General features: G+C 49.1%; 2 protein-coding genes across 3 annotated transcripts in view; one reads left to right on the top strand and one right to left on the bottom strand.

Moving 5' to 3' along the window:
• ABCC6 (ATP binding cassette subfamily C member 6) overlaps window positions 1-7405 on the top strand; it is a 56618-nt gene extending 49213 nt beyond the window's left edge. Inside the window, exons 26-31 of the mRNA XM_082669528.1 lie at window positions 916-1017; window positions 1881-2027; window positions 3910-4068; window positions 4163-4329; window positions 6178-6372; window positions 6688-7405. Of these exons, the coding sequence (XP_082525654.1) occupies window positions 916-1017; window positions 1881-2027; window positions 3910-4068; window positions 4163-4329; window positions 6178-6372; window positions 6688-6796 (879 nt within the window). The 3' untranslated portion in view covers window positions 6797-7405. The remainder of the gene's footprint in view (window positions 1-915; window positions 1018-1880; window positions 2028-3909; window positions 4069-4162; window positions 4330-6177; window positions 6373-6687) is intronic.
• A 7121-nt stretch (window positions 7406-14526) lies between these two features.
• Window positions 14527-26216, bottom strand: part of ABCC1 (ATP binding cassette subfamily C member 1 (ABCC1 blood group)) — a 130503-nt gene continuing 118813 nt past the window's right edge. For both annotated transcript variants that reach the window (XM_082669667.1, XM_082669666.1), the window contains 8 exons: window positions 25435-25634; window positions 23930-24056; window positions 23259-23360; window positions 20859-21005; window positions 18936-19094; window positions 18031-18197; window positions 16740-16934; window positions 14527-16164 (listed from right to left, as the gene is read on the bottom strand). In XM_082669667.1, coding sequence (XP_082525793.1) covers window positions 16056-16164; window positions 16740-16934; window positions 18031-18197; window positions 18936-19094; window positions 20859-21005; window positions 23259-23360; window positions 23930-24056; window positions 25435-25634 — 1206 coding nt within the window. In that variant the 3' untranslated portion in view covers window positions 14527-16055. The remainder of the gene's footprint in view (window positions 16165-16739; window positions 16935-18030; window positions 18198-18935; window positions 19095-20858; window positions 21006-23258; window positions 23361-23929; window positions 24057-25434; window positions 25635-26216) is intronic.

A 26216-nucleotide genomic window follows, 5' to 3' on the forward strand; every position in this document is an offset into this window, starting at 1 on the left:
TTCAGACACTATAAAGACTCATTGAGATAAAGTAGACAGAGTCCATTTCCAGTGCATTGTTAACGTTTTGTTAACTATTAATAACAATATTTAATGTCAGGTTATGACATCTGTAAAGGAAAAAAATATATATATATACATATATGTAAATAGCATTCATTATGAATGAGAAATTGTTCTAAGAGCTTTATAAATATTAGCTCATTTAATCCTGCCCACAAGCCCACCAGGGGTACTATTACTGTCCTCATTTTACAGTTGAGGCAACTAAGCTTAAGGCTAAAGCAAGTAACAGGAGGGAACATGATTGGGGGGAGGGTGCTTTTCTTTTGCATGGCCCAGAAGACCTCTCTGAGAAGGGGGCTTGAGATCTGTGGCCTAAAGGGAGTGGGGGAATAGGGGAGGAGCAGTCCTGGTGGAGGGAACAGCAGGAGGAAAGGCCCTGCGATGGCGGGAGGGGTGCGACTGGTGTGTTAGAGGAACAACAAGAAAGCGGTGTGGCTGGAGAGAGTGTGAGGACAAAACTGGAGGGAAATGAGGTTGGGAAGGGGTGGGGGCAGGGCGAGCAGACTCTGGGGAGGAGCTTGGTGTGGTACCAAGTGGGAAATCAGTGTTAAGTGGAGGGAAACCTCTCTGAATGGAAGTCTTTGGGCTGGATCCTGCTGGGTGTCCTTGAGAGGGCCACACACCTTCTCTGGTCCTGTCTCCCTACCTGTTTCAAGAAGGGTTGGATAAGCTGATGTCCGAGGGCTCCTTTCTGGTCCATATACTCCAGTTCAACTAAAGGAAAAGAGGGATCCTTGTGGCTACAGCCAAATTCTGCCCCCTCGTCTGCTCCGGGTCCCGCCTCCCAGCCCCTGCCTCACCTGTGGGGTGGCCTTGCTGAAGCTGTCCTGAGGTGTCTTCTTGAACCAGGTGACCCAGACGCTGCAGTGGGCTGTTCGCAGCTGGACAGACCTGGAGAGCAGCATCGTGTCGGTGGAACGATTGAAGGACTACGCCCAGACGCCCAAGGAGGTGATGGGCAAGAGATGGAGGGGGAGCGGGCACCATCCAGGACTTACAGCAGAGGACGGTGGACCCATGTTGACATCTGCCACCGGCTTTAGAGCCCCCACCACTGCAGACTGCAGTCACAGCCAAGGTGGCAGGAATGGTTAAGAGGGTAGGGTCTGAGACGAGGTCAAATCCTGGTTCCTCTGAATGGCAAGGCAGGGCACTCTGAGTGACAGGGGACCAGGAGTAACAGCAACATGACAGTAACATAACAGCAGCTTGGTAGCAACATTATAGAAACATGACAGCAGCACAACAGTAACACGATAGCACTACTGAAACAGAATAGCAGGAACAGTAGAGAAACATAGCAGCAACGTAACGGTGCTGGGTGTACTAGGAGGTCATCCCACAATAAAGGACTTCATACAGTGTCTGGCACACCGCAAACACTCAATACATGTCCACACTCTAATTAGCCCCATTTCACAGATGGGGAAACCAAGGCTCAAGGGAGTGGATGACCTGTTCAAGGTCACAGGAATAGCAAATGGCAGCACTGGTCTCCCCACTGCACAGACTTGCCCTTTTCCCTAAAAGGAGAGTGTCTACCTCTACTAGTGAAAGAGAGAATATTTGAAAATTAATAATGGCTAATAACAAAAATAGATAAAGAGTAGCCAACATCATTATTTTTTTATTTTCACTATACCAAATATTATTTGTTTTTAGCCTTGCTGCATTCCATGCCCCATAACAACCCTGTAAAGTAGCAGTAAATAAGTCCACTTTACAGAAGAGGAAACTGAGGGTCAGAGAGGCAGGCCCTTTTGTGAGAAGCCTGGAGAAAGGCTCCTCTGACCCAATGTTCCCTCCTGCCCTAGGCACCCTGGAGGCCGGCCACCTGTGCGGCCCGGCCCCCCTGGCCTCGTGGGGGGCAGATCGAGTTCCGGGACTTTGGGCTGAGATACCGACCCGAGCTCCCGCTGGCCGTGCGGGGAGTGTCCTTCAAGATCCACGCAGGAGAGAAGGTGAGCGGCTCACCTACAACTTCCTCCTCGTGGTGGCCAGGCCACAGGGCGGCTGGAGAGGCCTCAGGGCCGTGGCCAGGCTGGGCATCACCCAGAGTCCAGGTCCTGAGCACCGGCTGCCTGCTCCACGTCCGCACCTCAGGTCCCCCAGTCTTCAGACCCACCACACCCTAAAGGGAACTTACCATCTTCCCCAAACCTGCTTCCATCTTGGTGAAACCCACCCACCTTGGTGTCCCAGATGAGGAGGCATCACCCCAACTTCTTTCTTCTTTCTCTATCATTAGTTGAACACCTACTATGTGCTGGGTGAGGTGCTGAATGTTCCACATACTTATCTAGTTTGCATGGGCTCAGTTCCTTGCTTTGCCGTGCCTGACCTTGGACAAGTCACTGCATGCCTTGGTCTCAGTTTCCCATCTGTAAAGTGGGAATAATAATGTCAACCTCATAGAGTTGTTGAGAAGTTTACCTGGGTTAATACATAGAAACTGCCTGGAACAGTGCCTGGCACATAGCAAATGCTACAGAAGTGCTCACCAATGCTTTTATTCATTATTATTTGCATTTTCACTCTGACAACACACCTAATATCACCTCATTTACAGATGATTAGTCAGGCTGCTTCATTGTATCCTTCTCTGCCCTCCCCACCTGGTGACACTTCCTCCCTGCCCTCCCCTCCACTGCTCCAGGCCCTCAGCTTCCTGTTTCACCCCCTCCAATCTATTCTCCTGTGATCTTGATTTGAGCATGTCATTTCCCTGCTCCAGACCTTCCTCTCTCTCCCAGCTTCCTTCTGGTAAAGCCCAAACTCCTGAGCTTGGCATTCAAGGCCCTTTCTCCACTTCATTCATTGCCCTGCCAGGGCTTAGCCAACATTTGTGGAGCAGCAGCCTCTGGGCCAGGTGGGTACATGGTGCTGCCCTCGAGGAGCTTACAGGCTAGCAGTTGGTGTGGTTCACCCGGCATCTTCCCCCTCCCTGAACTCCTCGTCATCCTTCAAGATTCCACTCAAGTATCTTCTCCTCCATGAAGCCTTCTCTGATTACCCCATCAACCTCCATCCCAGGCAACATGAACAGCAGCACCTCCATGCTTACCTCCATTGCTGCAGGCCAGAGCCTGGTTATAGAGAGTGCTTGTTCATCACACTGTATTCAAGTTTACTCAGGTGCACTGTTTCCAAGACCAGATGGTGAGCCCTTTGGAGCAAGGACTCCTTAATTTCTGTATTCCTGGTGCCTAAAAGAGTGCCTGTCATACAGTGGGCGACACACATGCTTCGTTCACTTATTAAACAAAGAGTGTTGAACCCCCACCAAGTGTCAAGGAAGGATGGGGGATGGATAGAAAGATGGGCAGATAGATGGAAGGATGAAGGATGGATGGCTGGGATTGGGGGCTGGATGGAAAGAAGAAAGAGGCATGGATGGAAGGATGAATGGATGGATAGGATGGAGTGGAAGAAAGGATGAGAGATGGAAGGCAGGATAGGAATATGGATGGAAGGATGGTGTGTGGAAGGAAGGATGAAGGACAGAGGGAAGGATGAGGGTATGGATGGAAGGAAGGGGAAGGATGAAGGAATAGGAGGAAGGGTGGGGAAGTGGATGAAAAGATGGGAGAGGTGTATCAGGATGAGGGGAAGATAGAGAAGAATGCACAGACAGAAGGTTGGATGGATTGATGAATGGATATATGGACAGGTGGACAGATGGACAGATGGAAGGATGGATGCTCAAAGGATGATGGATAGATGGATGGGTCTTGGGTGCAGGGGAAACATCTAGCAAAGACATGCCCAGGAACCCTGTGGGCTATGGCCTGCCTTCTGGCCGGGCCTGGTCAGAATGGGCCTTACTCCCCCATCCCCCGGCAGGTGGGCATCGTCGGCAGGACAGGGGCAGGAAAGTCCTCCCTCGCTGGGGGCCTGCTGCGGCTCCTAGAGGCGGCTGAGGGCGGGATCTGGATCGACGGGGTCCCCATCGCCCAAGTGGGGCTGCACACACTTCGGTCCAGGATCACCATCATCCCCCAGGTGAGGCCTGGGGAGGGGTGGGCAGAGGTGGGGGGAGGGGGATAGGTGGGAGGCATGGCTGGCCCAGCTCTGACCCACTGTCCCTTCCGGCCAGGACCCCATCCTGTTCCCCGGCTCTCTGCGAATGAACCTCGACATGCTACACGAGCACTCAGACGAAGCCATCTGGGCGGCCCTGGAGACGGTGCAGCTCAGAGCCATGGTGGCCAGCCTGCCCGGCCAGCTGCACTATGAGTGTGCCGACCAAGGCGACAACCTGAGGTAGGGTCGCCGCACCCCAGCCAAACCCTGTGAGATGCCGGGGGAGAGGCAGGTGTGGCCAAGGTCCCCCCCAGGGTAATATGCCCTGGAAGTCACCTCCCCACATAGGATGATCAACCCCATTCTATTCCTAATCACAGTACAAATCCCATCCCTCATCAGCCGTTCCAAACTCCAACACAATCTCTGAATATCGAGATATTTTTTCTTTTTCCTAAATTTGTTTCTAAGTTTATTTGGTGGCAAAACTCAACCTCTACTGACACGAGGCTACTTCTGGTCTGTATTTATCTCACTCAGCATTTATTTTGCTGCAAAGATACTGTGTTTGATATTGGGTGCTAACCCCACGCTCACTGGGGTCGTCAAGTAACATAGGGTGTATGCCTTTAAAAGCTTTAAGAAATCGTAGTAAAATACACATAGCATCTTAACCATTTTTTAGTGTCCAATTCCATAGTGTTCAGTACATTCACATCATTGTGCAATAAACCTCCAGAACTTTTTCATTTTGTGAAACCGAAATTCTGTAGCCATTAAACAACAATTCTTTATTCTTCCCTCCCACCAGCCCCCATTTCACTTTGTTTCTCTAGGTACTTCATTTAGGTGGAATATTATAGTATTTGTCTTTTTGTGACTGGCTTATCTCACACAGCATAATGTCCTCCGTGTTCATCCATGATGTAACATGTGCCAGAATTTCCTCCAGTTTTAAGGCTGAATAATATTCCATTGTATGGATAGACCACATTTTTCTTATCCGTTCATCCATTGATGGACGCTTGGGTTGTTTCTACCTTTTGGCTATTGTGAATAGTGCTGCTGTGAACACAGATGTGCAGGTGTGTGCCTTTTTAAAAGTCAAGACATTCTGGATTCTAAAACCCACCTGACCCAGAAGATGTTAGGGTGAGGGACCGTGGGTGGTAATGGCACTAGAAGGGCAGCAGGGCTTGGTAGCCAGGAGCATAGACATAGTTGTAGGATCTTGGGCAGGTTACTTAATCTTCAGTGCCTCAGTTTCCTTATCTGTAAAATGGGAATAATAGTTAGAACCTGCCTATCTGTGCAAGGATTAAATGAGTGCTATGTGTAAAGTTGTTGCAACAGTGCCTGGCATGTAAGAAATATTCATTTCAGTATTCATTTTAATCCTCAAAGCTGCACTTTCACTAATCCCATTTCACAGAATTGGAATCTGAGGCTTGAGAGTTGCCAACTCACCTACCCCATAAGTGGTGAGTCTGGAGCAAAGCCCAGGCACCTGACACCCACATGGCCGTAGTAGGTCCTGGTTCCCTAAAGGGTTTACTCTGAGGAAGCTGAACATGGCAGGAAACAGCCCCAAACACCCTTGAGTCTCCAGGCTCTGGGGGCTCACTGACTGTGTGACCTTGACTCTCAACTTTCTCATCTGTAACTGGAGTAAAAGAAGGGTTTACTCTGTGACATGCATGGCTTTTATATGATTTGTCTTATCCTCACAACCCAGTGTGGAAGGACTCATTGACACAATACCTACCTTTGTGGTCTTTATGAGTTAATATACATAAGCATATAGGATGTGTCTGGCACATAGTGAAGACCACAGAATAGAAACAGAGATAGCCATTGCACAGATGGGGAAACTGAGGCCCAGAGGGTTTCAATGACTTGCCTAATGTCACTCTGCTCAAAAATGGCAGGATGGGGATTCCTACCAGCTCTGTAGACTAGGGACCCACGTCTGGGGACACACAGGCACACATCCCCCACTCCCGCAGCTGCCATGAGGACACATTTGTGGGCACCCCCTGCAGGTCAGTCCTGATGTGCAAACATCTGGCCTGTCCCACTCATTCCCAGCCTAGGCCAGAAGCAGCTCCTGTGTCTGGCACGTGCCCTTCTCCGGAAAACCCAGATCCTCATCCTGGATGAGGCCACGGCTGCTGTGGACCCGGGGACGGAGCGCCAGATGCAGGCCGCCCTGGGGAGCTGGTTTGCGCAGTGCACGGTACTACTCATCGCCCACCGCCTGCGCTCCGTGCTGGACTGTGCCAGGTAGGCCCCCACAGCCCACCCCTCCCAGCTGGCCCCCAGGGCACCCCTGCAGGCAGAGGAAGGCATCAGGGTTTAGAGCTGGAAGGGCACTGGAATAGATTATGAAGTGCCCGCTGTACAGGTGGCAAGACTGATGCCCACAGGGGAAGGATAAGCCCGAAGACACATGCCCAGCAGATGCTTCCAACTGGGCTGTCGGGGTCAGTAAGACGCGTGGAAGGCCAGACTTGCTTAGAGCAGATACACTGGGCATTCAGAGCGGCCAAGGCCCTGGGCTGGGGTCCAAAGAGCTGGCTGTGTCCCTCTCCCTTGCAGGGTGCTGGTCATGGACGAGGGGCAGGTGGCAGAGAGCGGCAGCCCAGCCCAGCTGCTGGCCCAGAGGGGCCTGTTTTACAGGCTGGCACAGGAGTCAGGCCTGGTCTGAGCCCAGCCCCTGGATCCTCCTCCCGCCCCACCAACCCGGAGAGTCTGCCAGGCCCTGGAGACACAGTGACCCGGGGTCACCAGTGGCCCCATGGAATTGAGTCTAGACCCCTCTCTGCTCTCTGGGAGGAGAAAATGCCCGATCACCCCAGACCCAAGAGGACACAGCAACCCACAGGTCGGCCTGATCAGGGCTCATCCAGCCCCATCTACCCTGGAGCCAAAGTCGACAGCAGCTCTCTGCCCTGGCTGCCCAATGGACTCACCTGGGGACCCCAAAAAACTGCCTGTGCCCAGGCTCCACCATAGACCAATGAAATGAGAATCCCTGGGGCTGGAACAATGGTGTGTGTACCTTTTACAGAGTAACCTTTTATTTTGAGATGATTGTAGATTGACAAGCAGTAAAAAATAATCCAGAAAACTACTTGTGTACCCTCTACTACTTTTCCCCAATAAGAACATCGTTTTTATTTTTGAAGTATAGTTGATTGACAATGTGATAATTACTGCTGTACAGCAAAGTGATTCAGTCATACATATATATATATATATATATATATATATATATACATTCTTTTTAAAAATATTCTTTTCCACTATGGTTTATCATACGATATGGAATATAGTTCCCTGTGCTCTACAGCAGGACCTTGTTGTTTATCCATTCCATATATAAAAGCTTACATCTGCTCACCCCAACCTCCCGCTCCATCCCTCCCCCTTGGCAGAGTCTGTTCTCTATGTCCATGATGCTGTTTCATAGATGGGTTCATGTGTGTCATACTTTAGATTCCACATATAAGTGATACCATATGGTATCTGTCTTTCTCTTCTGACTTACTTCACTTAGTATGATAATCTCTAGTTGCATCCATGTTGACGCAAATGGCATTATTTCATTCTTTGTAATGGCTGAGTAATATTCCATTGTATATATATACCACATCTTTTTTTATCCATTTATCTGTCGATGGACATTTAGGTTGTTTCCATGTCTTGGCTATTGTGAATAGTGCTGCTATGAACATAGGGGTACATGTATCTTTTTGAATTATAGTTTTGTCCAGATATATACTCAGGAGTGGGACTGCTGGATCATATGGTAATTTTATTTTTAGTTTTCTGAGGAACCTCCATACTGTTTTCCACAGTGGCTGCACCAACTTACATTCCCACCAACAGTGTAGGAAGGTTCCCTTTTCTCCACATCCTCTCCAGCATTTGTTATTTGTAGACTTTTTAATGATGGCCATTCTGACTGGTGTGAGGTGGTACCGCATTTTGATTTGCATTTCTCTAACATTTAGCAATGTTGAGCATCTTTTCATGTGCCTATTGGCCATTTGTATTTCTTCTCTGGAGAAATGTCTATTTAGGTCTTCTGCCCATTTTTGGATTGGGTTGTTTTGGGGTTTTTTGTTGTTGAGTTGAATGAGCTGTTTGTGTATTTTGGAAATTAAGCCCTTGTTGGCTGCAGCATTTGCAAATGTTTTCTTCATTCTGTAGGTTGTCTTCTCCTTTTGCTTATGGTTTCCTTTGCTGTGCAAAAGCTTGTAAATTGATTAGGTCTCATTTGTTCATTTTTGTTTTCATTTCTATTGCCTTGGGAGACTGACCTAAGAAGACATAGGTACGATTTATGTCAGAGAATGTTTCGCCTATGTTCTCTTCTAGAAGTTTTATGGTGTCATGTCTTAACGTTTAAGTCTTTAAGCCATTTTATTTTTGTACATGGTGAGAGGATGTGTTCTAACTTCATTGATTTACATGCAGCTATCCAACTTTCCCAATACCACTTGCTGAAGACACTCTTTTTCCCATTGTATACTCTTATCTCCTTTGTTGAAGATTAATTGGCTGTAGGTGTGTGGGTTTATTTCTGGGCTCTCTATTCTGTTCCATTGATCCATATGTCTGTTTTTGTGCCAGTACCATATTATTTTGATTACTGTAGCCTTGTAGTATTGTCTGATGTCTGGGACAATTATGCCTTCTGCTTTTTTCTTTTTCTTCAGGGTTGCTTTGGCAATTCTGGGTCTTTTATGGTTTCATATGAATTTGAAGATTATTTTTTTCTAGTTCTGTGAATAATGTCATGGGTAATTTGATAGGGATCGCATTAAATCTACAGATTGCTTTGGGTGGTATGGCCATTTGAACAATATTAATTCTTCCAATCCAAGAGCATGGGATATCTTTCCATTTCTTTGAATCATCTTTAATTTCCTTTAATGTTTTATAGTTCTCGGCATATAAGTCTTTCACCTCCTTGGTGAGGTTTATTTCTAAGTATTTTATTTTTGGGGTTGTGATTTTAAAAGTTTTTTTTTTTTAACATTCCCTTTCTAATATTTCATTTTGGTGTAAAGAAATGCAACTGATTTCTGTATGTGAATCTTGTATCCTCCTACCTTGCTGAATTTATCAACTCTAGCAGTTTTGTGTGCAGTCTTTAGGGTTTTCTATATACCATATCATCTGCATATAATGAGTTTTACCTCCTCCCTTCCAATGTAGGTATCTTTTAATTTCTTTTTCTTGTCTGATTGCTGTGGATAGGACTTCCAATACTATGTTGAAGAGGTGAGAGTGGGCATCCTTGTCTTGTTCCAGATTTTAGCAGGAAGGCTTTCAGCTTTTCATCATTGAGTATTATATTGGCTGTGGGTTTGTCATAAATGGCTTTTATTATCTTGAGACATGTTCCCTCTATATGCACTTTGGTAAGAGCTTTTCTCATGAATGGATGTTGAATTTTGTCAAATGCTTTTTCTGCATCTATTGAGATGACCGTGTGGTTTTTGTCTTTTCTTTTGTTTACATGGCCTATCACATTGATTTACATATGTTGAACCGTCCTTGTGAACTTGGGTGAATCCCACTTTGTCGAATCCCACTTGGTTGTGATGTATGATCTTTTTTATGTGTTGCTGGATTTGGTTTGCTAATGTTTTGTTGAGAATTTTTGCATCTATATGCATCAAAGATATTGGCCTGTAATTTTCCTTTTTGGTGGTCTTTTTGTCTGGTTTTGGTATCAGGGTGATGGTGGCTTCATTGAATATCTTTGGGAGTGTTCCCTCCTCTTCAATTTTTTGCAAGAGTTTGAGAAGGATGGGTGTGAGTCTTCTTTGTATGTTTGGTAGAATTCACCTGAGAAACCAACAGTAACATCTTAAAAGACGACAGCTCAATATCACAATCAGGAAATTGACATTGGTACAATCCACCGATCCTGTTCAGATTCCCCAGTTTTACTTGTACTCACTGGGTGTGTGTGTGTTTACTTCTATGTAATTGCATCATACGTACAGGTTCCTGCATCCACCACCACAGTCGGGACGCTGACTGCTTCCGTCTCCACGTGGACCCCTCAAATTGCCATTTTGTAACCACACCCACCTCCCCCTGCCCTCACAACCACTGGTGTGGTCTCCAGCCCAAATGATTCCAACGTGCAGCCAGGACTGAGAACTGCTACTTCACCCTCATGCATGAGCTCCAGGGAGCATCATGTCTGAACAGATGCACAAGCCACAGCCCACACCAGGGAAGGGCCTCTCCGGGCACAAGCCCTCGCCCAGCACACAGTTCAATTCCAAAAGGGAGATGAGAAGAGCCAGGTCTCCTGGGCTCTACCGGGAGAATTTGCTCAGGATTTGGTGCATTTCATCCATTTGTTTATTCAGGACTAAATCTGCCCCAGCAGCTGTTGGAACACCTCGGGCGTTTCTGGTCACACTTCCATCCGCCAGGCACCGTGGGGGAGACGCTGTTGGAAGGCCGAGGTCAGGGGTGGGTCAAGGTCCAGCGCTTGCTTCAATGAAGGGCAGTACACAGTGCACAAGGCTCGGGCCGTTTGTGACAGCGATCAGCATTCTAATAAAAATGGCTTCAGGCACCAGGAAAGAGGTGAGAGCCTGAAGTAGCCAAGCCCGAGGTCACAGGGACACAGCTGAAAAGCACAGCATGAGAAATGAGACAAATCCCCGGATCATAACTATGGCTGCCCAGGGGTCTGCACTGACGCCCGGCACTGCAGCCGGGAGACAGCAAGTTAATACTCAGAGAGGGTCGGAGCCGAGCAGGGTACAAAGTAATTGCTCAATAACCGTTCGCTATTGTTCTTGATACTGTTGTGTTTACGGGCCTCTGAGGGGCAGCAGAGGAGGGTAGATACAACAGGATTTCTTTTTAACCTCTTCACTATTGATAGGCGGGGCGGGTAATTCCATGTGGAGGCATCCTGCGCACTGTCAGATGTTCAGCAGCGTCCCTGGCCTCCACCCACTCGAAGCCAGGAGCACCTTCTCCTCTAGTTGTGACAAAAATGTCTCCAGACACTGCCAGTTGAGTCATGGGTCTCCGCCATCAATAATGCACTGATACCTGGGCAACGGCTGTGTTGGTATGTCAGGAGAGGCCCGTGGACACACACCTACTTGCCCGGACACAGGGCCTGCCCTGTCCCAGACAGCTCATGGGGACATTTTTTTTTTTTTTCTATATTCCTTTGAATAGTTTAAGGCTTGAGTTGTCATCTTTGTTCTGTATACACTTTTTCATTGTGCCTATTGACCTCCTAACCTCATGGGGACTTTCTGATTGTCCATCCTGACTTAGGGTTTTCGGCCCAGAGGAATCTAAATCCAGGTCCAGTCATGGCTGCCTCCCCTTTTCAAGATGTGACCATAGTTCATTTTGATACCTTCAAAATGGGGTAGGGGCCTGCATCCCTTGCCCACCCCCTGTCATGCCAACAAAATGCCATCATTACTAGTGATTTTGCTCCATCTTGCAGATGAGAAAACTGAGGCTCGGTGAGCGGACGTGACCTGGCAAGGCCACCTGGCTAGTAAGTAGCAGAGCGGGGATCTCCCCTTGGGCCTAACACCAAAGTCCAAGTCATCTTGTGTGGGTGTCTGTCCTACTGCGAGGCGCGGGAAGAGGCCAGACACAGCACTTCTCATGTCTCCTCCTGGAGCCGAGTCAGCTGATGCCCTGGCAGAGCGACTGCAGGCAAAGGTGGCAGCTGTGTGCTTGGCATGGTCACGTGGTGTTGTTCCAGGGCCACAAGAGCCTCCTTCATGGAGGGAGGTGTTTTGCCAGGAAGCAGAGTGTGGGCCGTGGAACCAGCGCCCGCAAGAGCCCACTAACAAGGCTGATGTTGGGCCCACCCCATGGCTCCTTGGACATCAGCCCGCGGGCCACCCGGGCCATTAATCCTCTGGCTGTGGCTCCTGCCAGCAGCGCCTGGCTGGCGAGTGAGCACAGCTAAGAGGCAGGAAAGCTGTGTACAGACCTTCCTTGGTCAGTGCCTCTCTCGGTAAGTCCTTAAACCTCACCTGAGTCCCACTGGTCACAGCAAACACAAAGCCCTGCTCTAAATGGCTGTCACCCAGTTAACCCTCACAATCGGAGGGTGACTAGCTTCCAGTAGTCACCCCACACCTTACTAGGATGCTGTGCTGAGGAAGGTACTATCATTAGGCCCCTTTTACAGGTGACAAAACTGAGACAGAGTGTAAGCAAGTAGGGATCTGAACCCAGGAAGGCTGGTGCCAGAGCCGCCCACGTCCTAACCACTGTACCACACTCCCTCTCGCACATTCCTTTAGCTCTAGCACATCGCTCATGGATAAGAGCTGAATTCCACTCTAGAATCCCACCAGAAGGGAAGGAAAGGGCTCCTTTCCTTCTTGAACTGAGACGAGAGATCTGTGCATTTGTATTGGCTGTGCTTTCCCTCGCACCCAGCGTGGTACACAGCACGTAGGAGGGGTCAATAGATACTGACTGTATGACTGGATGGATGGAGGGAATGAATAGGTGGATGGATGAACAGACAAATGAATGCATGGACGGCATCACCACGTATGAAAGCATCCTAAGGGCAAGGCACGGCTGTCTTCATCCTCACAGCCACCTGGCCAGGTGGCTACAAAGATCCCAGTTGTACCAGCAAGGAAGCTGCAACTCCGGAAGGGCAAGTTCTAGGGCCCGAGTGACTTCACTCTGGGTTCCGGCCCGGCACAGGGACAGCACAGTCCCGGGTTGGAGAATGCAGTCACTAAGCACGTGCCACATGCCCTGCTCTAGAGATGAGCCTTCAGCAAGAAATAAAGAGATTACAGCCTTGCTTGCACAGAGCTGCCCCTGTCAAATAGGGAAAGGAGCAGGTGACGCAGACGTCTGGGAAGAGAGAGAGGACCCTGAGGTTGGAAGAAGAGCAGCGAGGTGAGCAGGCAAGCGTTGCTGGGGATGCTCTCTGGCCCGGGGCTCCTTTCCCACGAGGAGAGCTGTGCAAAGCACTGAGTCCCGGGCCTGGCACGCAGCAGGTGCACAACAAAGCTTGCTTCTCCCCTTCTTCCACGGCGCTGGGGCACTCACCTGGAAGAGCAGGTGTGCAGGCCCCCTCCCACCCCCCTCCACACCCTGGCTCACTCTCTTCAGGGTTAATGCTGCACCCGCCCCTCTTCCTGACGTGGAAGGCACACGCCGATCGCACACTCATTTAGCATCTGACCCAGGATTTTAATACTCAGGGCCAGGCCCAGAGACAGAAACACACCCACATCTAAAGTTGACTCCCCACAAGGCACATCCAAGTGCTTCTCATTCTAAGGGTGACAACCTCGCGGCTGCTTTTCATTGAGCACCTTCACCTCCCAGCTCCTCAGACAAGGCAGCCTGGAGGCGGGGGGCGGGTAGGGGACACGCAGCCAGCGCTGGCCGCTCCACCTGCATGTGTCCTTGGAGCATGGTCCTGGGGTGTGTGCTCCCCAAATCCTAGCATTCCTCACTGTCCAGACTCACCAATACGAACTCAGATCCCAACACCCCGGTCTTCCTCCCCCACTATCCAAAACTGAGAAATGACATCAGTTACCACAGGAAGGGGCTTCCTTCCTTATGTGTCCCTGCATTTCCTGCCTCCTTTGTGGCCTGGTGGGGCCATGTGACTAATTCTGGCCAACAGGCTGTGAGTGGAACTGACTTGTGTCACTTCTGGTTTGAGATACGTAACAGTGGGTGTGAGTCGTCCACAACTTCCCTTCCCCAGCTGTGGTGACCCAGAAGCCAGCCCCCGAGAGGTGATGTCATAAAAGCAGAACAGTCTGGATCTGTCAGTCATCGTACCAAAGGAGAGGCGCCTGATTCTCATCAAGAAATAGATGAGAAATACACCCTTGTATTCATGTCCCAAGAGTTTATGGCCAATTTGTTACTGCAGCATAGCCTAGCCTGGCCTAACACCACAAAGGGATTTCCAAGGCTAATTCTTGCCATGTGTGATGTTTGCCTCGCCTGTGTCTTAGAACCCAACCTGGGCCATGCACGTAACACACACATCAGTGCTCATCTTCACAACAAGCCCAGGAGGCAGGGATCAGCCCCATTTTACAGACAAAGCAACTGAGGCACGAAGACTAAGTGACCTGCCTAGGGTCGCACAGCCTGCAGATGACAAGGGCAGGACCCTGTCCACTGTGCTACGCCGATTCCCCACCAAACCCCACCTGATTCTTAATCTCTAGGTTCCCAATTCCAAGAGCTCCTGCTAGAAACAACATGCTCGCCAAGGAGAAAGAACAGCAGCAGATGAGAGGGTGCCCCATCCCGACTCCTGGAGAGACGGCAGGAACCTTCGCTAGAAAGAAAATGGAACAGTCGTTTAGAAAGAAATAAAATATTTTTTTTAACTGCAAATTATTTGCAAATGTTCACGTTTCCAGTGTAAGTCATTACAAAAAGATCCCCAAGAAACACTTGGTTTATCTAATGTGAAATAATGGTTTAACTTACAAAAAATAAATATGTATTTCCACCCAAAAGAAGAAAGATGCTTCTCTGGCTTGAAGTCAGCAACGTAATTCACATAGCGAGCATGAATCCTGGGGCAGCCGTGACCTCTCTTTGCTTTTTGGGTCTCACTTTGGTCTCCAATCAAGGGACCTACAGGGCTTTGAAGAAAGGACCCCACTTGCCCGTTTCCTTCCAGGAACACAGGGACCAACCACCAGATGCTGAGCCAACCTGGCCTTTCCCTGGGATGCTGCTCCTCGGCCCAGTACTTCCTCCCAAGAAATTAAAGTCTTGAGACTGTTTTTCTCCCTAGAGCAGTACTTAAAAAAAAAAAAAAGAAAAAGAAAATCACTGACACTCATGAATGGGTTCTTTTCTTGTCCCAGAAGAGACTCAGTAACCGTAAGTCAAGTTCTCCACCCCGCCGCCCCTGACAGCCAACCAGAGGCCCCGGGTGAGAAACTGAACTCTAAGAACAAGGAGGAGACTCAACGGGGCTCTTTTCAGTACCAACTGCTCACACCTGGAGGCACCAGCGCTCTTGGCTTTGAATGCTGAATAACCATGACCAGGTCTTCTCTTTCGGGCACCTGAAGGCGTAAACCCATTCTAGCTACAGGTAGAAAGAGGGAGGAAGGAAGGCAAGGCAAAGACGGGAGCGGGTGACGAGGTGAGCAGTCAAGCGGGGAAGTCGGCGTTGAGAGAGCTCTCCCGGCCTGGAGCTCCAGGGCCAGGTCACCCGGAGGCCAGCCCAGTCCCGTCAACGAGAAGCACTGGGAGACATGCGGCCTCTGGTCCATGAAGCAAGTCCCGGTGGAGGCAGCGCTGTGACACTGGTTCCCACGTCTGAGCACCCAGAAGACCAGATGGCTGGTGAGAAGCGCGTCCATGCCCCTCAGGACACTGCCTGAGAGTGAAAATGACCTTCACCAGGCCCCTCACCTCCAAACTGCAGCCTTGGGGAAACAAGCATCTGGGTAGAGCCAGGCAAGGACAGAGAGGTGCCGGGGACCAGGGAGCTTCTCGAAAGCTTGGAACCTGCAGACTTCGGCTGGAGAGATCTGAGGCAGTTGGCTGGATTTGGTCACTAGCATGTTTTATGCAACCGATTTCTCTGGAAGTCTGGCGGCCCAAACCTCCCCACAGAGCACGGAGAGCACATGTGCCCTCCCAGGGGCGTGAGAACATGTGTGCGTCTGTGGGGGTAACAGAGGCAAGGATGTGCGTGTTTTGGGGGCACTGCATCCCTGTGTCTCTCCTGTTTCTTCACAGCCAATTCCAGGCAGGGGGCCAGAGGGTGGCTGCTTTCTGTGTGTTTTGGTTTTGGGTTGTTCTTTTTTTTTTTTTTTGGTTTCAGTCTACGCGAGGCTTGGGTTCCCAAGGATGCCGACTGATCCCTGGCTGCTGGCATGTCGGCCCTGCAGTTCTGAGCAGCTGCACCAGCTCTGGGCTCACACCAAGCCAGCGTCTTTGGCCATGCTGTAGAAGAGACCTCTCTGTTGCAGGAGGCCGGAGGGAGGACCACACTCGCGGATCTCCCCTTTGTCCAGGACAATCACCCTGCAAGGAGGGGACGCAGACATGAGGGGTGGGGAAGGGGTTGGCACCTCGTGCCCCAAGAGCCCACCTGGGCAAGTCCCTGCTTTGGGTCAGGCCCCTAACACCCTATGCCAGGACTGTTACAGTAGCCTTCCACCTGGCTGCCCATCCTCAACCCCAGTTCTAGTCAATGTCAATGTCCTGTGATGCTACCTCCAGTACTCTCTATCACCTTTTATATTTCCTTCCCAGCACAATTCCCTTTTATTTGTTGCTGTGTTTATTGTCTGTCTCTGCACCCAGCCCCCAACTAATCTGTAAGGTCTCTTAGGCAGGCTCCCTGTCTGACAGATCCCTGCTCAGTCCCCAGTGCCTGGAACGGAGCCAGGAATGTGGCAGGCACTCCACACATGTGTTGACTGAATAAATGATTGGGTGATGTCAAAAAATGCCTGGTACTAACCAGGACAAAGAGACGTTCCACCAGCTCAGGCTGTCACTAGGCATAACGACAGTGTTGAATGAATGAATGAATGAATGAACGGGTGACTGGGGTGGACCGCAAGGTCCAGAGGCCTTCTGTGCCAGGGCATCACCTCGTGTAGTCCATGATGGTGTTGAGCCGGTGAGCAATGGTGAGGACGGTACAGTCGTCAAACTGCGTCCGGATGGTGGACTGAATGAGGTCATCCGTTTCCAGGTCCACAGCCGCCGTGGCCTCATCCAACACAAGGATCTTCGTCTTCCTCAGCAGGGCCCGGGCCAGGCAGACAAGCTGGCGCTGCCCGACGCTTGACCGGGAGAGAAGGACCAGGAAACAGTGTCAAAACCACCCTGACCCTGAGCCTAGGCCTGAATTGAGAGAAGGGAGAAGAGACACTGGGTGCTGCTTAGATCAGGAGAGCACTTCCACTCCCCACATCTGTGCCCATGGCAGACATCACTAATCAATCAGAATGGTCTTCCCGTTGAGCTAGAAGCAGGCTCAGAATCATTCTCAACACAGGGCTCAGAGGTGATATCCAAAATAACAGGTAGCAAAAATGATCCCATATCCATGCCTTCTGTGGGGCCCCTCACTGCGGACTTTGGACTCAGTCACGTGCCTGGCTTTGGCCAATGGGATGCTGGCAAACATAAGGCCGGTAGAGGCTTGAAATAGGAATGCACACCAGATTTTGCTCACTCTTGCACCTCTGCCATCACCATGACAATATGCCTGGGCTGGTCTGCTGGAGGATGAGGGACACACAGGGCAGAATCTAACTGCCCCCAGTGGAGGCCGAATAGATCTGCCTACAGCCAGCGGCCACCACCCATGTGCGTGAGCCAAGACTAGCAGAGCTGCCTGGCTGACCGCCCCAGTGTGTGAGCGGTCACAGCTCTTGTTGAACACACCTGAGGTTTGGTGCTTGGTTGTCATGGTGATGGATAAGTGAACGAGGCACAGGATCCCTGCTGTGCCAGGCATTAACACTTCAGTTGCTGGATCATGGGTGGATCCTGGGGAGCCTGGGAGACGGACCACGGCAGCTGGGGCAGTGGGTGGGGACAGGGAGGGCTCAGAGCAGTGCTATTTACTGACTGGAAGAGAACCTTTCCAAAGTTTAACGACTGATAGCCACTCTCCATTGAATGGACCTGGTGTAAGCAAGGAAGCGTTTTGGCCATCCTGGTTACACCTCATGGTAAAATGAGCCTAGATTGAAACCCATTTTAGATACTGAAACTGAGGCCCCAAGAGGTTAAGAGACAAACAGCTCACGTGGTAGAGCTGGGACTCAAACCCAGGTCTGAACCAGATGGAAATGGACAAAACCTACAAACGCCCTGACGGAGGGAGAGCTGAAGCCGAGGAGACCCGGTTGGGGCCTCACCCCCGCCTACCTGAGGTTCTCCCCGCCTTCTGCGCACTCGTGGTTCAGCTTATGGGGAAGGGCCGACACGAAGCCCTTCAGGTGGGCCAGCTCCAGAGACGTCCAGACCTCTTCATCTGAATACTGGCTGAATGGGTCCAGGTTCATGCGGAGGGAACCCGAAAACAAAACGGGGTCCTGTTCGAAGGGAAGATGGCAGATGACGTTTGAGGCTCACGTCACGGTGGACACGGGTGGGGCAAAGAGGTGCAATGTAGAAAGTTCTTGCCAGAATTGTTCAAAATGGGGTTTCACAGTCCCTTGGAATCACCACTTCCGAAGATGTCAATAATGGGGGAAAAAAGCCTGGAAAACTCTGGATTAAGTGAAATAAAATAGATTTCTTTCTTGCAAGATTTCCCAGAGCATTCAATATGCAAATGTGTTGGGAACTTTCGGGAAGGGAGATGCAGCATGGGCAATTCCTAATTGCAAGGTACCTGGATTCCTCCCCATCCCACCTCCAAATAAGAACCTTAGGAGAAATATAAGGCAAAACAACACTAAAAGGCAACGTATTAAGGAATCACCACCTACTGGCATCAGTCTAGAAAATTCATCATTCTCGCCTAGCTCTTGGGAGGGTCAGAGATCCCTGTGCTGACCGACAGCTGGCAGAGAAGCCGGTATCTTAACTGTATCCTGTGAGATGCTCAGGAAGCTGCCTACTGGGTGGCAGGAGTGAAGGAATGAATGAAACCTGCTTAAGGCTCACTGTTATTTATGTGCTAAGAGGAGATTCCGTGAAGAAACACAGCATAATTTCAGTAAAAAAAAAAAAAAAAAAAATCATGAAAGTAGGAATAAAGGTAGGTTTGTCCTGAAAATACACACATGTCGCTTTCAGTGTGACCCAGCCCAGCCCATCGGCTCCACCTGGGGGATGATGGTGATCTTGAAGCGGAGGTCGTGCAGGCCAATCTTGGCAATGTTGACATCGTCAATGATGATCTCTCCCTCGGCAGACTCGTTGATACGAAACAAGCCCAGGGTCAGGGATGACTTCCCAGCTCCTGTCCGCCCCACGATGCCAACCTGTGGGACAGGAAGGGCCCAGGGTGAGGTGGGAATGCTGCTATCTGGGGTTACCTCCTGCCCCATGGTGCCCTCATTTTAAGTACCAGCCCCAGAGCAATTCAGTCATCTGGTCAACCCACCTCTCACCGTAGCCCCCACCCTCAGCAGCTTCCCAGAGACATTCCTTTAGGGGCTGTTTTGGCCAAAGGTCAAGAAGGACTCCCTTCTCTTTGCCAGCTCTTTTTAGAAATTAAAATTAGGTTTTTTTAACATCTTTATTGGAGTATAATTGCTTTACAGTAGTGTGTTAGTTTCTGCTTTATAACAAAGTGAATCAGTTATACATACACATATGTTCCCATACCTCTTCCCTCTTGCATCTCCCTCCCTCCCACCCTCCCTATCCCACCCCTCTAGGTGGTCACAAAGCACCAAGTTGATCTCCCTGTGCTATGCGGCTGCTTCCCACGAGCTATCTATTTTACGTTTGGTAGTGTATGTATGTCCATGCCACTCTCTCACTTTGTCACAGCTTACCCTTCCCCCTCCCCATATCCTCAAGTCCATTCTCTAGTAGGTCTGTGTCTTTATTCCTGTCTTACCCCTAGGTTCTTCATAACATTTTTTTTCTTAAATTCCATACATATGTGTTAGCATATGGTATTTGTCTTTCTCTTTCTGACTTACTTCACTCTGTATGACAGACTCTAGGTCCATCCACCTCATTACAAATAGCTAATCAGCTGTTTTTTATAAATTAGTTATTTCAACTCAAGATAATATTAAGTAACAATCAGATTGTTCTGGTGAAATATCTGAGCTGTTGAAATATCTCCAAGGTTCAAGCAGATCCCCCTGCATCCCAGCTGAGGAAGCAGAAAGAGGTTAGGGATACAACCTGGCCTCTACTTATCCTCTCTTGAGGGAACTGGGCTCCCCATTTAATGGCCAATGATTGATGTTCCAGTTAGAACTCTCCCTTCTCATCTGGGCTCCAAAGAGGCCAGCTCCTCCACCCTCTGACAGCAACTCACAGAGCAGAGTCTCATGATGTAACATAAGCCATAAAGCGTCAGTGAGAACACCGCCCACTCTGTTCCTCCCCTTGTTATAAGTTGGAGAAATTCTCTCATGGGAACGGTACATTCTGAGCCTTGGGGTAGGAAGTTTAACAAATTCGTATGTTCAGAGATGAAACACTGTCTTCTGGCAAACGGCCAGGAGGACCCTGGGTCTCAGAGCAAGGATGTCTTCCAGGAACAGCAATACGTTCCAAAATTCTGTCCATTTCACATGTCCCTTGAGCCATCCCTAGTAGTGACGATGACGTCTTTCTGTTCTAGAGACTGCCAACTCAAATGCCTAAGGGGCTGAGTGGGCACATGAATGGAGCAGGAAGGGACCAGTCGGTGAACTGGGAGGCTCGTGTCTTGTCTAGAAAGAGTCAGGCAAGGAGGATGGGCCCAGTGTTGCCACGTGTTCTGATCTTTCAAGAAAAGCAGGAAATGGATTTTTATATAAAACATTCCAGATTTTTCAACATTTGCAATTTAGATTTCTTTCAAAACGTATCTGTGGGCTTCCTTTGGCCCTCGGGCTACCAGTCTGCAACCCTGCTGGGACACTCTGAGCAGCTTTTACTTCCATAAGCCCCTCCCCGAAAGGCCACTCCACCCTGTGGTTTGGGACAGGGACAGACTGGGAAAATGAGGAAGCTCATTTCATCTGCCTGGTGGCAACCTACGCCCGACCGTGAACTGGTGGGGGTCAAAGTGCGCCCACCTTCTCCCCTCCATCGATGGTGACGTTGATGTGCTTGAGAACCAGGTCCAGGTCCTCTCGGTAACGCAGGCCGTAGTCTCGGAACTCCACTTGGCCCACCTGGGGCCAGTTGCTGGGGGGTGCCATCTCCTGGATTCGCCAGGGAGCCTGCAATCACAGTGGGTGGTGGGGTGGGGTTCAGGAGTCTGAAGTCCACCTCATGTGCCCTAAGGCTCTGTGTGAGTGGCCTCCATGACCCCTCTGACCACATGGCTCTCTCTCTCATTCACTACGCTCCCCACACTGAATTCTGGACTGTTCCATGAACACCCACACCTGTTGCTTCAGGGCCTTTGCACTTGCGGCTTCTTTTGCCCGGAGTGCTCTTCCCCAAACTACCCTCTGGACCTGCTCACCTGCTGCAGATCTCAGGCCAATGAGACCACCCTCCTAGCCCTGGGCCCATCTCTCCCCTTCCCCCCTCCATTTTCCTTCAGAGCACTTACCTACCTCCTAGCATTTTAAGTACATATTTGCTTGTTCTGTCACCCACGCCCACTGGAAATCCCCTCTATGAGGACAGGTTCTTTTATTCGTTCACTGCTATATCCCAGGGCCCAGAGCACATAGTAGGTGTTCAATAAACACTCATGGACTGAATCAATGAATGAGTGGTCTTCTCTCGACAGACACAAGGGTAAAGGTGAGATACTCCAATGGCTTCTAAGGTCTGGTAAAAGCAGCAACTAACACTTGAAGGTCACTCTATCACATTACCTCGTTTAATCCTCAGTACAATCCTACGAGTGGGTTCTTTCCTATCCCCAGTTTACACATGAGGAAACTGAAACACAGAGAGAGAAAGCAACTTGCCTGGGGTCACACAGCCCCTGTTTCTGAAAAGCTGCTTAGTTCATTTTAGCATTTCCTGAGGTCTACCTCTGGATGTGCTCTGGGCCAGGCTCAGGGCTATCTTCAGGGAAGGAGAGGAATGGTGAGGGCAATAAAAGAGAAAGTCCATCCTTTCTCGCCCATAAACTTCTTATGTTAATTTTTTTACACCCTTTATATAAATAAGGGGACATACTATAAGAACACAAAGGGGACTGGAGAGAAGTGGGTGGAGCTTTCTATCTATAAATAAATATCATACATAATATAAATAAACACATAAGTAAATACATATATTTTAATAGTGGTAGGACTGGTGATCTTTCTCTTTTTCAAATATGCTCTTATTCTAAAAGTATAAAAATAAATAATTAGAAGTAGTAAAATATTTTAAAAGTAAATTAAGTTGAATTTCACACTTTAAACAGGTGAACTGAGTGGCATAAGAATTACATCTCGAAAGCTTTTATAAAAATAAATTAAAAATAAATAAATAGATAAATTCAGTGTAGGGTGGGAAACTCCTGGTGTAATGTGCTCTTATTTCCACAGGGGGCGCTCACACCATTCTGACAGATGCTCTCTGAGGAAGTGGGCCCTGGTTCACCGAGTCAGAGCATTAAAGGACCTGGCGTAGTTCACCTCTGTAAATCCTCAAGACAAAGTCTAACCAGGGTCACTTTGGTCTCATTCCCAAGGGGCACTTTCTTGGAATAAAGTGCGGCATAAAGGCACACACCCAAATCCTGGGTCTGCCATTTACCGGCCATGTGATCTTAGGCAAGCAACTTAACCTCTCTCTGTCCATTTCCTCACCTGCAAAATGGGGATAACAGTAGAATGTGAGTTGTAAGGCTGTGTAAAGAATAAATGAATTATTCTATGTAAAATGTTTAGTACAGGCCCTGACACCCCACAAGAGCACAATATGTGTGTCCCTATTACTATTATTATTGGTAGTAGTGGGGATGGTGGTATCTCCAAGCATCACTGCTATTACCATTATTAACACTACTACTGCTATTCGGAGGTGGTGTGTGGGCAGAATAAGGCAGTTATTAGGGGAAACATGGCACCAAAGCCTGGAGACTTGGGTCCTACTCCCAACTGTCCCACGGACCATGCGTGACCTCAGACCAGCCATCGTCCCTCCCTACATGCCTTTTTATTCCACCTATAAAATGAGGACTTGGGTTAAATAAATGCAGGGTTTCCCAAACTTTGGTCAATTCCTTACCAATAACATGATTTTTGCAATATCCATGTACTGATTCTCTTGTTCCTGACTTTTAATATTTTTAAACGACTCATTTGTATTTAATGTTTAAACTTATTTAAAGAGAAAATTAGTATGATTCACTTTCCATAATGTAAGTCCTCCCCGCAAAAAACATAACAGATAACAGAAGATTATTTTTGTCAGATAGAGGTTGCCTATTGAAGGCCCACGTGGTAGGGCTCAAAGGATTCTTTTGGGTAAAGCCACACTGAAGATCATGGCCAAGACGTCAGGCCGGGGGCTTGCTTTACCTCCTTCTCAGTCTCTGAATACTCCTTGAGTCTCTCCACGGCCACAATGTTGGTCTCCATCTCAGACGACATCCGAACAAGCCAGTTCAAGTATGTGGTGACCTGTGAGTGGAAGAGTCACATGGAGCTTCTAGAGTGAGCGAGAGTTGCTTTATTTCCATGAAGTCATTATTCATTATGAAATGTTTCAGATAACCAAGGTACACAAAAGAGCAACCCCAAATACTGTGGCCAGACTTCCTACATTGTGTCTCTTAAGCAAGCACCACATGTCAAAATAACCCAGGGGCCACACAAGTAATCAGAAAGGAAATGAAGAGATATTTTGAACCAGATGATAAGAAGAAAACACAATGTATCAAAATTTGGGAGATGCAGCTAAAGCAGTGCTTCAAGGGAAATTTATAGGATTAAGTACATTTCTCTTGTAGCTGGGGGCATCCTCTCATGCCATCAAGGACTCTCCTTGGCTGATGGGGGAATCAGGGCTGCACATCTAATTTCTCTCCTGCACCAGTCGGTCACTGGGCTCTAGACCTGCTCGTCAAACCCTACTTGGTCCCCTTTCCTCTCCCCCACTCCCACAGAGATCCAAAGCAAAGGCCCAAAAACCTGACAATTGGCTCCCCATTAAGAGAACTGGAAAATCCACCTGAGAGCACCCCCCTTACCTGCAGTGAGTAAGACACCGAGAGGCCCACCAAGCCAGCACTGAGACTGTGCCGGGAGATCACTGCAAACAGGGCGGCAAACAGGACAATGCAGTTGCCTACACACTCCAGCCGCACAGCCAGCCACCTACGTGGAGACACAGGCAGAGGGATGGACGGACACATGGACACATGGACGGACACACACACACACGCCCGGAGTCAGCTTTTCAGGGACTTGATTTATAGCTGGGGGGCGGGGTGGTGGTGGTGGCCACTTTGCTAACTGAAATAATTCCCCAATAGTTCCTGAGAGAGGCCTCATTTGCCCTGCTCATGGGACATGGGGAAGGAGGGCCGAAGGGACACAATTTCAGGAATTCCTCACTAATCTGGCAAGCCCAGGAACTAAAATAGAGTTCTCCAGAAGTGACCTTTCCAGGAAACTGAAGCTTGCCTTTTTAAGAACCAACTTTCTCTCACTGAAACCCTTAAAATATACCCATGTGTGCTTTTAAAAATATGTCCCAGAAAATTCCTAAATACTAAGAAATCATCAACTATAAGAGGCACCCCCTGATTTAAAATAATTTTCTTCTTGGCAGGAGATGAGGAGGTGGGAGTGAGAAATAAACCACCATTTTCAACACAGCCAAAGGGTTCCCAGACCCAGATCACCCTCATTTCAAAAACATTAAAATGTATTGCCTTACCTTTAAAATATAAACAGGTTTACTGGTTTAAAGCTAACTTTTATAAGATATCACATAGGAACATTATTTTAATGTTTTAAAATGTAAAGCATTCTAGAAAAGACAGTAGTATCAACATTTTTTCCACTACAGCGTTAAGATCCATGTGACTGGTCCTCAGGGTGTGAGCTACACACACACCCAGATTTTGACAAACTCCCTAAAAATTCTTCAAGGGAAGGCAAGGTTCTCTCCAGTAATTCACAATCTCCCTGCCCAGTCTTACACGATGGGATTACATTGTGCACAGTGGGTCACTTCCAGGGTGCTATTACCCCTCCCCAGAGTTTTCCATCCCACATCTCAAAAAATACATCAGGAGGTAAGCAAGTGAGGAGGATACTTTTCCAGATTCGTCAATAATTAGCAAACTTCTACCCCCTTTTTTTGATTGATGGTATTTAATCATTCTTGATCCCCCAAATGGCAATTTCACATGGTTCAACCTAATAGAAGTAAACTGCTTCCAATACTCATCACACAGGGGTGGTGTGATGAGAAGCATGGCGCAAAAACACTCAATAGCTGAGGCTGCCGTCACTGATGATCCTGTAGCACCAGGACAACAGCTAAATGATGGATCCTGCAGTATCTTCTGACCCCAGAAGAACTCTTTGTCCCTGCACTCCAATGCCCCTGGAGCTGCGTGCTGACCGTGCTCCTTTCTGCTTTCAATGGTTATAAAGTCCTCTCCTCGCACCGAGTCTATGTCTCCACACCCCCATCCAGGAACCAAGGGGCTCCCCCTGCCCCCTCCCATGGCCCCATGCCCACCTGTTGGCCACGATGCTGGGGTAATAGGCCTTCTGGTTCTCGTCCACCTTCAGGTCGCTCTGGCGGATGAAGCGCTCCTGTTCCTCGAAGGCGCGGATGACGCTGACCCCCAGCAAGGTCTCGTTGAAGTGGGAATAAACCGGGGAGCGGCTGACTGACTCGAGGCGCTTCAGCTGCCGGGAGGAGGCCACGTAGAACCTCTGTGGGAGAGAAGAGACGGGGAGTGGGGGAGGGTCCCTCATCCCAGCCTCCCAGGGCTGCGCTGGAGAACGTCTGGATCCTTCCAGGGGCGAAATGTTGGAGCTGGGCTGCTCTCAGAGGGTGTCCCGACTCAGCTGGCGAACGGCAGGCACAGCGCCCACAATACTGCCGGTGGTGGTGATGATGATCATAACTAACGTTTACGTGGAGTCCAGCATCCTAGGATTGTTTTAAGTTCTTTCACATATATCAGCTCATGCAATCCTCACCAAAAACCTACGAGGTGCTCATTCCAGTTTCACAATGAGTAAACTAAAGACAACCTCTTCCCTAAGGTCACGTGGTTAGGAAGCGGCAGAGCTAGGATCTGAACCCCATCAAAGTGCTAACCTCAGCACTGCATGGCCCCTCTGATACCACTGACCTCTAGGGTTTATGGACCCTGCAGTGTGGCTTTATGACAACCAGACCTCAGCGCAAACCCTGCCTCCACCCGTCCCCATGGACAGTGACCACATCCGCTCTGCTCCTGCCCTAATGCCGGGCATTCAGCTCGTTAGAGATGTAACAAGATGGAGTCG

This window comes from Grampus griseus, assembly GCF_964374135.1.
Source record: "Grampus griseus genome assembly, chromosome: 14".
In the NCBI taxonomy this organism is placed as follows: Eukaryota; Metazoa; Chordata; class Mammalia; order Artiodactyla; family Delphinidae; genus Grampus; species Grampus griseus.